This window comes from Pteronotus mesoamericanus, unplaced genomic scaffold (assembly GCF_021234165.1).
Source record: "Pteronotus mesoamericanus isolate MK-2021 breed Mesoamerican mustached bat unplaced genomic scaffold, CSHL_Meso_final contig_101, whole genome shotgun sequence".
NCBI classification, from domain to species: Eukaryota; Metazoa; Chordata; class Mammalia; order Chiroptera; family Mormoopidae; genus Pteronotus; species Pteronotus mesoamericanus.
This window is the reverse complement of record NW_026555001.1, coordinates 25,907,071-25,919,822: the sequence shown is the minus strand read 5'-3', so window position 1 is coordinate 25,919,822 and position 12,752 is coordinate 25,907,071. Positions and strand designations below refer to the sequence as shown.

At 37.7% G+C, this 12,752-nt stretch overlaps 1 protein-coding gene across 2 annotated transcripts in view; it reads right to left on the bottom strand.

Annotated features, from left to right (window-relative positions):
- The window catches only part of ROCK2 (Rho associated coiled-coil containing protein kinase 2), a 102,740-nt gene that overhangs the window by 41,347 nt on the left and 48,641 nt on the right, over positions 1 to 12,752 (bottom strand). For both annotated transcript variants that reach the window (XM_054569630.1, XM_054569636.1), the window contains exon 4: positions 1,240 to 1,377. In XM_054569630.1, coding sequence (XP_054425605.1) covers positions 1,240 to 1,377 — 138 coding nt within the window. The remainder of the gene's footprint in view (positions 1 to 1,239; positions 1,378 to 12,752) is intronic.

Sequence of the window (12,752 nt, the reverse complement as noted above, 5' to 3'; positions counted from 1 at the left end):
CTGAGCAAGATATTTCTAGTGAAGAAAGTGAACATGGATTAGACATGAATGAAGAGTATTTTTTTTGGAAAGGATAAAAAATCAAAATGAAGGGAAAATCCAATAAGAAAACAAATTAGAAAGCAGTTGAAGAATATTTTGTGTCAACTTCCACTAGTTTGTCCAAATGAAAAAATGCCAAAACAGAACTTGAAACTTTGAACTGATTTATCATAAATGATATTTTAGATTTAATCTTATTATACACAAATAAATACATTGATTCTATCTCAAGCCAGTTTTCACGAGAAAGAGATGATAAATGAAGAGGCAAAATCAAATTGAAAGCATTTCTAGGCCTCTTATATCTAGCTGGTTTACATCACAGAAATCATCTAAATTTGCAAGATTTATAGAATGGTAGTGGGACTGAACTTTTTAGGCTTACAATATCTCTATGAGGATTTAGATTTATTCATAATTGTATCAGGTTTGATGACAAACATACCCTCTTAGAATGCCTGAAAGTGAACAAAGTATTGCATGAAGTTTGTTATTTAAAAAAAAAAAAAAAAAATCAATGTGGCCATTTCTTTCTAACCTCCAAATTGTCTTCAACAAGCAAGGTATCAAATTCCCAGACATGTAAGTATTCTGTACATGTCTTGGTATATACCTAATCTTACTCCTGACACTTGTTCAAAATGTTTGTAAAATTAGATATTAGTATAAAAAAATCTTTAGAGAAACAAAGCTAGTAAGGGCTATCATTGAAAAGAAAGCAAAACAGAATCATCAATTTCTTATTAATGGTCAAACACGAGGCTGAATTAGGATCCCCAAGACTGTCTTATATTATAGGTAATACATAAAGGACTGCAGAAGAATTTTCAAAATCTTTATTGCATGAAGTTTTTAAAATTTGAGATAGGCTGATTCTTGTTTTCATTACATAAATCACAAGAAAGAGTAGACAGGAAATAATGGCATACTTTTAACCAACCCAACCCCATTCTTTACAAAGAGATTAAAAAAGTTGCAAGTAATACTTGCTCCAATACACAAATGTAAGTTTTACATGTCATGTCAATATAAGTACTTCTTAGGAACAATAAGCAAGTGTGTAAATCAGATCTCATTAAAAATAACTGCACTGTTACCGTGTAAAGGAGATACAGGATATTTAGCATAAAAAATCAATAATTATGAATAAGCACTTATAAAAGAGCAAAATGCACTTAAAAAAGTTAGTATGCTTACCTGAACCACCCAGGGACTGTTGGCAAAGGCCATGATATCTCTTTCTTCCCAGAAAAAAGCAGAATCTGACCTTTTTATCATTTCAAACTTACTAAGAAGTTTCATAGCATAAACTTTCTGTGATGCTTTATGACGAACCTGTTGATTTTTAAAACACAGAAATTATTAACATTTTAATTTTATGAGAAAAAGGTGAACAATAGATCATACTATAATACTATTATTAAAAGGCTTTAGTTATAAAACAAAGTGATTCTTAGGTAACTAATAAAAAGTTAAAGAATAACATTTCTAATGAAGGAAACAGGAGAAAATTCTCAACAGTCTAAATATTTCATGAAGCATACCATACCTTTAAAGGCCAAGTTCAAAATACAATTCTCATTTCATATAAATAAAGCTGAGTCCTTGATGCTTCATTCCCTCATGTTAATTAAGCTAATCAATTTTAAGAATTAAATACTGTTAAATGAGAAACTTATAAGATACGTACATGTATCCTTCACTATCTTAATATGAAAAGAACCTAATAAATGTAGATACCAAGGGATATTTGTAATTTTGTTGTCATCCTTGTTTCTTTCTACATATCCTATTTAAGAGAAACAAGCTATCAACAATACAGGTACGTGATTAATTCTTACCTTCTTCATTGAACTATAAATTCTGTAAGGGCAAGGGCAGTGTCTATTTTGACCTCTATTTTAATCCTAGAATATAACATAGCAAACTCACAGAGCCAATACATATTTAATGAATAATTATAATAACTAACATTTACTGGATAATTAATAATAGATAATAACTGCCAACATTTATACTTGGATATCTAACAGGATGTCCGAAACTGAACTCCAATTCTTCACCCTGAATTTACCCAATGTCTCCCCCATGGCAATAGATGGCATCTTCATCCTTCCAGCTGCTCTGGCTAAAAACCTTTGGCTCCCTTTGTGCTCTCATACAGCTCATCAAACTCGTCAGCCAATCATGTCAGTCCTACCTTCAAACAGTTTCTGAAGCCAACCATGTCGGACTACCTCTATTGGTACCACCCTCATCTAACATTTTATTTCAATTTCCTGCGATAGTCTCTCCTAGTTTTCCTGCTGTCGCTTTCGCCCACCAACAATCTGGTGACCTCTCCAAAATATAAACCATTTCCTGTCACTCCTCGCTTTAAATAACCCTGATAGCTCCCCATCTCACTTCTACACGTCTTGTCCCCTCCACCTGGAATCACCCCTTACAGCAAGGACCCAGTCCCTCCCTTCCTTAAAATTCCTGCTCAAACGCTACCTCCCCATGAGGTCTACTCTCATCGAGCTATTTAAATTTTCAACTCGCTCTCCCCTCTCCTGCCCACATATTCCCTATTCCATTCTCTCTTCCTTGCTTTTGCCCCATTGCACTTATTACCATCTTATATCCTATTTTTTACTTATGTATTTTATTATCTCTCAGTACTAGAATTTAAACTCAATGAAGGCAAAGATTTGTTTTGTTCACTGCTTAATCACCAGTGTCTAAGATAATGTCTGGCACATAATAACCTTTCAATAAGTATCTGTTGAAAGAATAAATTTACTGAGTGATGCTTACTATGAGCCAGATACAGTGTGTTTTTATAAATGTACTAGCTTATTTAATCTTTTTAATTTTTATCTTCACCCTAGGATATGCCTATTCATATGGTTATCTTCACAACAGGGCACACCTATTGCTTTTAGAGAGAGGGGAAAGGAGGGAAAGAAACATTGATGTGAAAGATAAACATCGACCAGCTGCCTCTAGTACACACCCTGGCCAAGGGACCAAAACTGCAACCTAGGCAAGTGCTCTGCCTAGGAATCAAACCTGTGACCTTCCAGTTTATGGGACAATGCTCCAACCAACTGAGCCACACCAGCCAGGGCTATCTTATTTAATCTTCATAACAATACTAATGAAGCATCATTTTCCCTTGTTACAAATAAGAAATTTGAGGCACAGAGAAATTAAGTAACTTGCTTGAAGATTATATAGATAGTGAGTAAAATGAAGATTTAAAGGTTGTCTGCATACAAGAATTTATACCTACGCTATTTCCACATGCGTATACCCACAATCAGGATGCCTTCCCCAGGACAGGGCCAGATTCTGCCCGTTGAACCAGTCTTCCGTTCACTTAGTGCTCCCCTCCCCGTTTCACTCAGAAGTATGCCAGTTTTTGTACAACAGATTAGATGGTCACACTACTGCGGATTGGAAGAAAGAAGATAAAAGGTAACTGAGCTCCTGATGACAGATTAGAGAGACACCTAAATGACCTAGCCTACTCCCATCTTCCCAGTTTAAACCTTGTCATTTCCTTCTCCTTGTGCATACTTCAGGCACACTTACTTTCTTTCAGCTCCTCTAATATAGCTTTCCTGAGAATCTTTACTGGCCCCTGGAAGGTACTAGAAAATCTATCACAGTCCCCTGGCTTCACCTCTCCCCCAGAGACTAGCCTTTCTTTATTTAACTGAAATATAAACTCAAATGAGTGACAGCCCTATCCAAAGTAGGAATTCACTGCTCTCCACCCTAGAACTCTTGCTTGTATTTGTCCTCACACATACCATACTTAAAATTTCTTGATGTCGTCTCCTTAGTTTTGTCTCTCTCCTCTATTAGCATGTAAACTCAACAAAGGTAAAGATTATTGGTGTCTGTTTTATTTTCCATTATACCTTCAGTTCCGGGTACAATGTCATCACTGGCAATTAAAACAGACACTCACTAAATATTTGGTGAATGAATTAATGTCTGAAAAAACTTTTTTATATTGGCCCAATTATAACTTTCCAGTTATAAGGAAAAATCAACAGGCAATATTTCTAGTTATCATTCCTCAAGTACTGCCCACATATAAGATCAATACTTACATTACAGTGATTAAAATAAGGTCAACCAGCCCTAGCCAGGTGGCTCAGTTAGTTGCAGCATTGTCCCCATACACCAAAAGGTTGCAGGTTCAATTCCCTGTCAGGGCACATACCTAGGCTGTGGGTTCGATCCCCAGGTGGGGTGCATACGAGGGCAATTGATCGATGTTTCTCTCTCACATTGATGTCTCTTTTTCCCTCATTCCTTCCCTCCCTTCTTCTCTCTCTAAAATCATAAACATATCCTTGGGTGAGGATAAAATTGATTAATTAAAATAAGGTCAACCAAAGCAATGCTCATGTCCTCCCCAGAAAGATATGGAAGGACCATCATACTTTACAGATCTGAAAATTTATAAAATGCAATAAAATTTTAGGAAAGCAGGCAATGATGTACCTCTTCAGTAAAGAGCGTGTGCCCCCCCAACCCACGTAAGAAATGTTATTTGTTGAATAGACTTGAACAAATCACTGTCAGAAAAGACAGGCCAGTCTTAGCGTGAAAAAATAAATATGCTATCACTCAGAATCATGCACTTCTGGCTAGGATGGAGTATCTAGTGCCTGCCAGCCCTCCCACTGTAAACCACCATCAAAATGACAAAACAGAGTTCGAGTGGCAGCGGGAGCAGAGAGGGGAGCAGAGAGGGGAGCACAGAGAACCCTGGGCAGCCCCACGGCTGAGGCTGTCGCCCTAGTTACCATCACAGTCCAAGAGGACCCAGAGCTGCCGCGGCTGCCCACCATCACCACTACCATAACCTGGGAGGCCGAGACCCGGCAACTGCCCACCACCACCGCCACCCCCACCCTCCACGCTGCCAACACCAAGCCCAAGCCTGGTACCGTGGGGAGTGGTGCAGGGCGTGGTGGCCCAGGTAGCCCAACAGGGACAAGAAGGTCAGTGCAACAAAGGTTTTGGGAACAGTAAAATGGTTCAGTGTAAGAAAGGGATATGGTTTCATCAACAGGAATGACACCAAAGAAGATGTATTTGAACAGCAGACCGCCATAAAGAAGAAGGGCCCCAGGAAGCACCTTCACAGTGTAGGAGACAGAGAGGCTGTGGAGAAAAGGGCGTGGAGCCAGCAAACGTTGCAGGCCCTGGTGGAGCTCCAGTGCAAGGCAGTGAATACGCAGTAGACCAACCATTGTAGATGCTACCCATGTCGCAGGGGTCCTCTGCCAACTGCCAGCAGAATCATCAGAATAGTGAGAGTGGGGGACAGAAGGAGAGATCAGGGAGTGCCCCTGAAGGCCAGGTCCCACAGCACGGGCCCTATGGGGGGTGAGGTTCCCACCTTACTACATGCGGAGACCCAGTGGGCATCAACCACAGTGTTCTAACCTCCTGTGCAGGGAGAAGGGATGGAGGGCGCTGACAACCAGGGTGCAGGAGAACAGGGCGGACTAGTGAGACAATATGCATGGGGCTACAGACCACGATTCTTCAGGGGCCTTCCTCACCAAGGGCAGCCTAGAGAGGACATCAATAAAGATGATAAGAAAAATCAACGAGATGAGATGCAAGGTCAGCAGCCACCTCAATGTCGGTACTGTGGCAACTTCAATGACCAACACAGGTGCCCAGAAAACCCTACACCACAAGATGGCAAAGGGACAAAAGCAGCTGATCCGCCAGCTGAGAATTCATCTACTCCCGAAGCTGAGCAGGGTGGGGCTGAGTAAATGCCGGCTTACCATCTCTACCATCATCCAGATTAGTCATAGGACAAGAAGAAACAAATATGAGATTCCAGCAATAAGAACAAAAGATTGGAGCTGAAGACCTTAAGTGCTTGCTTTTCGCCCACTGACCAGATAACTAGAACTACCTGCATTATCTATTTTATTGTTTTTACCTAAAGATGTCTTTATGGTAAAGACCAATGTGTCTTTTTTTTTTTTAAGACCTCATTTTTCTCAATACACCTTTAAAAGTTTTTAAACTGCTTCATATCTGGTCAAGTTGAGATTTTTAAGAACATCATTTTTCATCTGTAATAGAGGTTTACAACTTGATTTAAAAAAAAAAGTCAACAAATTGCAAGCACCTGTTAAAAAAGGTCTTAAATAATTTTATTTGTGGGGGGGGGACAATAAAATGGCAAAACATGTGAACTGTTTTCAGGGTTTGTCAAATAGTACAAGACTATAATCCCTGAGAAAAGAGAAACTCACCAAGTCAACACCCTAAGTGCCCCAACACTGTCTCAGCCAGCATACCAGCGATTGATCACCTAAACTGAGCATAGTGGTCCTGCTGAATTGAGGAAGCAGAGATTAGAATTCAAGATGTGTGAGGCAGGTAGATTATGCTGGGCAGAAACAGGAAGTAAAAGAGCGATCAGAGGGAGGTCCCTAGAAGTACCATGTGAGTGAGTCCTTGAGTCCTTGGCTAAGGGATCACGTATCCAAAGAGAAGGTAGGCAAGGTTTACCTGGGAGCAGCTGCTATGGTGTTAATAAACAAAACAGAGCCACTAGAGTTTAAACAGCATTGGAGGGACATTCAAGTTCCAGCCACATAAGAGTGGAGAAACCTTCCCAATTTTTGGACATCCAGGTGAGATTAGGAGAAAGAACCACACTCTAAAGCAAGGCCTACTCTAGCACTCCCTAACAACGCCTAATAATACCACACCCTAAAAGAGCAAAAGAGGAGCAGAGTTGAGAGGTTCAGTCCTGCCAGTAAAAAGAACCTGGGAGGCAACTTTGTCTTTTCACACAGCTACATTTACAAAGTAAAAAACTAAGCCTGCACAAGGTATGGGTGAGCAGCAAATAACTGGACAGCTTGTTAAAATGAAAATAAACATTCGTCAAAGAAAAACAACAGTATCCAGAGTTGCCATCACATATCAACAAGCACCAGCATATAATTTAAAATTATTTGATAGGAAAAGGAAAATCATCAAGATTCATCATCAAGAAAAATATGCAGTCAATAGAAAACCCGAAAAGATGTTGGACTTAGCTAACAAAGAAAATATATGTAAGAAAAAAATTTTCAAATACTCTTCAGTGCACAAAAGGGAGTATCCACAGAGAAATGGAAACTATAAAAAAGAACCAGGCAGAAATTCTACAACTGGAAAAAAAAAACTAAAATGAAAAATTCATTGGGAAGGCTGACCAGAGAATGGAGGTGGAAAGAGCCAGTGAATTTAAACACAAATCAATCTGAAGAATGAAGAGAAAAATTAATAAATGAAAATGAACTCATCTCGGGTTCCTGAGAGACAATTTTAAACAGTCTAAAATAAGTGCAAATATAAATGGACTAAACACTCCAATTCATAGACAAAATTTTGAGAATTGATTTATTTAAAAGCAAAATCTAACCTTATATATTTTAAATATAAGACCAAATAGATTGAAAATAAAAGGATGGGATAAGATATACCATGCAAACAGCAAAAATAAGAAAGTGAACAGAGCAATATTAATAACAGACAAAGCGGACTTCAAAGCAAAGAGAAAAAGGATAATTTGGACAAAAGGAATACAATGCATCAGGAAGGCATAAAAATTCTAAATATGTATGCATCTAATACATGAGCTTGAAAATTCATGAAGCAGAAATTGACAGAATTATAGAAAAAAACAGACATATCCATAATTTCAGTTGGAAATTTTAATATCCTCTATCAGTACCTGATACAACAAGTAAACAAAACTTTGGTATGGCTATAAAGAAAATACAGCCCAGAACGAGAACTACCTAATCAAATTACAAGTCTACATAAAGGTTTTTACATCACTAGATTACATCACTTCTCATTTTAAAATATTTTGATATTTGAAGTATTTCGATATACTGTAATTTTACAAGGAAAGAATCCTATATGCAAAGGGCCAAGTAAGTTATGATAAGGGTCAAAGATTACAGCCATCTTCTTTCTATATTAACTTACTAAACTGGAATAACAATGGCTTTGACTTATATAGTGTTATAACGCTTACAGAATGCTGAAAATAAACCCATAGAAAAGCAATATGAAAACATGGGCAGGGAGCAGGGGATTAAGCGGTAAAGGATCCTAGTCTTAAAACTAGAAATACCTTCCACAGCAGACAGACCAGATTTTTAACTGATTTTTATGTTCAATAATCAATTATCTCAAAGCAAATGCTCATTCCAGCACTGCTGTTATATGTTGTTTTTAAAAATGTTTAAAATGTTGTTAAAAAGAGGTTGCAAAGGTACTCCCTCTTCTATATTTATGCCACTCTTCAAACCTTCACTTAATCTAAGAACAAATTAAATTTCGAATTCTTCCTAACTTCATTACAAAAAGCAACCCGTATAACATGAGTCAATCAATTAATTTATACTGTAATATTATTTACAACTCAGACCATAAAAGTATTTTAAGAATTCTGCTGTAAAGCATAGCTATGAACAGAAAGATACTTGTCAAATGATAGAAAACAGTTAAATATTTGTATGTTTAATCTTTTGTAAATGAATTAACTAAACAAAAACAAGCCGAGAAGAAAAGGGCATTCATTCAAATAAATAAAAAGTTACACAAACAGGCATAAGATGATTTTCTAAACATGAGAAAATGCTTATTGACTCTACTTTTGGCGATTCTTTCCTCAAAACTATTTCCCTGTTTGCACAGTACTTATAATAATCTATTATAATTAGTTGTGTACATGTCGTTTCCATAAACTCCTTCAGGAACAGAATACAAGCATTCATATGTGGGGATACCTAGTGACTGGCATAATGCTCAACTGTCTAATTCAACAAGTTCAACAAAATCATATCTATATCTATACATAAGATCTATAAAATATTTAATAAATGAAGACTATTTGGGGTAGATGCTCTAGTTAATGAGGCCTGAATTTCATTTAATCTATAGTGACAGAATACCTAACTGGCTCAAAACACAAAAGCCAGGAACCCCCAGCTTACAGTCTTTGACTTGATCTACAAACATTAAGAGGCAATAGTTGTATTCACGCCAAACATCCACTTTTAAAATTCATTAGCACTAGTATTACAAAGTACTAAAATAAAGCGCTATTACTTTAGGAAAGCTGGCTTGCATTGATCTTCCTGCTGACAATGTCCCCTTCTGAATGGTTCTATTATAATCTCCCTCAGAATCTCTGTACACTCGCCTTTGTTTTTAGCTCCTTCTCTTCTGTTCAACATGGATGAATAAAAACAGTCAGATACAGTAGCTATTCGTTATCACGCTGTACAGAGTATTGCTTAGAAGCATTTAGATGTCAACAAACATGGGCAAAGTCCTACCTATTTATGAACTATATGGCCAATTAACCCCTCGTAAATTTCGCTGCCTTCACCTACATAAGAATCTTATAGAACTGTTGCAAAGATAAAATGAGATAAAGGATATAAATACTTAGCACATAGAATATACTTAGTAATGCTCCTATTCCAATATTTATGTTTGTTAGAGAAAAGATTGTTAAATTCCTCAGTGGATGAATGCAAAAGCATCATATAATTGACTATATATACATATATATGACAAAAAAAAAAAATAAGGGTCAAAAGAGGTAACAGTGGTTTCATCTGAGCTGATGGAATTCTAGATGATTTTTTCTTGTATTTTATACAGCTAATATGTACTTCTTTTTAAAAATTTTTTAAGTGAATGAAACATTCTTACATGAAGCTAGGGACATGCTTGGAAAATCCTAAAATGGACCTAGTTCTCCTGAAACATTTTTGGACAAAAACTTCTGAAAATCATTCTAAATAAAATGCCCCATTTGAGGCTTTCAGTTTATTTTTAATATCAAAATAATAGATTATTTTTATAGGAAGATCCAATGCATCTATTTGAAAAACCTGGAGCAGTTTTTGTGTGCTGCTAAGGTTTCCACTAAAGAAGAAAACGGTATTCTCGCACTTTGTCTGGTCTGGTTGCAGGCAGCCAAGACTGAATGGGGGAACACAAGAATTACAAAAACGGGGGCGGGGGGACAGAGCAAGAGCATCTCTGCAAGTCAGAAATAACCTTGTAACCAGCAAAGAGCCTGTTTTATTCCAAAAAAGGAATAAACAATTTGAGTCTACTCGACAAGTGTTAGGAAATAATTTCCCCTACACTCTTGCCTACTAATTGATTCCACTTTAAAAGCTTAGTTTAAAACAAATTAATTCAAAAGCAAGTAAGTAAAAGAAAAAAAAAAAGAACAAGATCCTCACTGCACATCTGCTGTGAGTCCTGTCACCGAGCGCCTGCACCTCTTCAGCACTCTGAATCCCCAGGAAGCACCTGAGCCCAGGGTAAGGGTGGGTCACAGTCAATTTGCTCCAATGAAAGCTTTCTATGGTTCAGTTTCTGTGCTGCACAGAATGTAAAAAGGCAAGAAAAATCAAATCACGGATATAACCTAACTGCACATACACACACACATGGATCAATTGAAAAATCCAAGTGGACCTATGCAGTTCAAACCCACATTGTCAAAGGGTCAGCTGTATAATTAAAAGATGCAGGAGAGAGAGAACACTCAGATAAAGGGCAGGAAAGAGAGTAAAAGGAATCAGGACATTTTTCTTATTTTTTAGAATGAGCACTGAAAGTCACAGAAAGTAAAACAACATGACTGAAGAAACAGGTAAAGAGTATGCTCTGTATTTGGTAGCCTGCCCAGAATGAAGAGTACAGAATGGAAAATAAAGGGTAAAAAGAGAGAATTGGTGACTTCTTATGATTGCCAAGAAGGCCAGGGTGAAGACTTTCTACTTCATTTAGTTGGCAAGGGAACCATGAATGCGAAGAGATACAATAAATATATTCTAGAAGGATAAATTTGGTAGCAGTTTGTATCAGGCAGATCACATCTCTTCTTCCTGTTCTTTCTATATCTCAATATAGAGGAAAATAAATAAATAAGACATATATGTTAAAAAAAAAAAAAAGCCCCTCTATTATACAGGGAATGGAGGTAGGAGTGGTGCATGAAAATACTAGGACAAGAAGTATAGAGAAAAGACGGCTGAAGAGCAGTGTGGGTCCAGCCAAGCTTGGATAGCATGACTCTGCAGATAACTTATTAAGCATGATCTTGATATTTTCTCCATCAGTGCTTCCTCATCTAAAATCAATACTGTTAGCAGAAATGGAAAACAAAGCAGAACACAATGTATATGGCTCATACCTGACTAGGGATGAAAGGATATCTTGGATAAAGGTGATGGCAATGAAAACCAAAAAAGTAGAGGGACTGAAGAAATAATAGAAGCAGGACTTACAGAAAAATTAAATATAAGAAATGAGAAAAAGAGAAATCAATAAAATGATTCCTAATTTTTAAGAAAGATTTTATGTCTTTCTTTTAGAGAAAGGGGAAGGGAGGGAGAAAGAGAGGGAGAGAAACATCAATGTGTGGTTGCTTCTCACATACCCTCTATGAGGACCTGGCCCACAACCCAGGCATGTGCCCTGACTGGGAATTGAACCAGCAACCTTTTGCTATGTGGGATAATGCCCAATCAACTGAGCCACACTAGTCAGGGCATGATTCCTCATTTTTTATTTGAACAAATGGGTTGACACTGGAGTCATTTATTAACATGGGGAGAATACGAGGAGGAACAGATTTGTGGAAAACGAGCAAAGTTAGAGAGGGAATGTAGCATTCTAACTTCACATGGTTTAGATATCTATGACACATCTTAATGGAGATGTCAAATAAGCCATCATAGATGAGTTGAAGAGCAAAGTAGAAAGTTCTGAGCAGCAGCTGCAAATTTGAGCCTTGACATTACAAGGATTGCATTTAAAGTCACAGGAATGCATGAGCTCACCTCGGGAAAGAATGCAGATCAAAGAAACAAGAGTCCAGCCTTTGGGAATTACATCAGGCCCTTGAATAACACTGTATTGTTCAACATTGGTTTGTTACAGTGTTGATGGGGGGCGGGGGGGAATCAATTCCTGGCCAGGGCTACTGTCTGAGTGGAATCTACACGGTCTCCCCAGGCCGCCGTGCGTTTTCTCTGGGCACTCCAGTTTCCTCCCAGTCCAAAAGATGTGCACATTAGGTTAATTAGTGTGTCAAACAAGGGTGGGTGGGTGTGTATGTGAGTGCACCCTACGATGGAATGGTGTCCTCTCCAGGGCTGGTCCCCACCTGTGCCCTGAGCTACTGGGATAGGCTCTGGCCACCCTCAACCCTGACCTGGAATGAGTGGGTTGAAAAATAAATTATCTTACTTGTTTTGATTAGTCTTCCCTAAATGTATGTATAGCTCACATTTATCTCAATGTTTAATATTAGAAGTATTTTGGGTTTTTATTTAGAAGTTTGGTAATGTTTTTGTGGCCACAAATATGGAACTTAACTCTTGTTTATATCAGTTAGCCTATGGAAAATGGTTTCATTAAAGTACAACACTTCGCTTCAAGTCGCAGCTTCTAAGAACCTACTGATGATGTTAAGTGAGGACTCACTGTATAATATTTAGAAGTCAGGTGAAGAATGAACCTCTAAGAAAGCTGAGAAGAAAGAGTCAGGAATCTAGGAAAAAGTTGTGTTTCAAGAATAAAGAAGAACTGAATACTGGTAGGAGGCTGAGTAAGATGAAAGTGAAACACCATGCAGC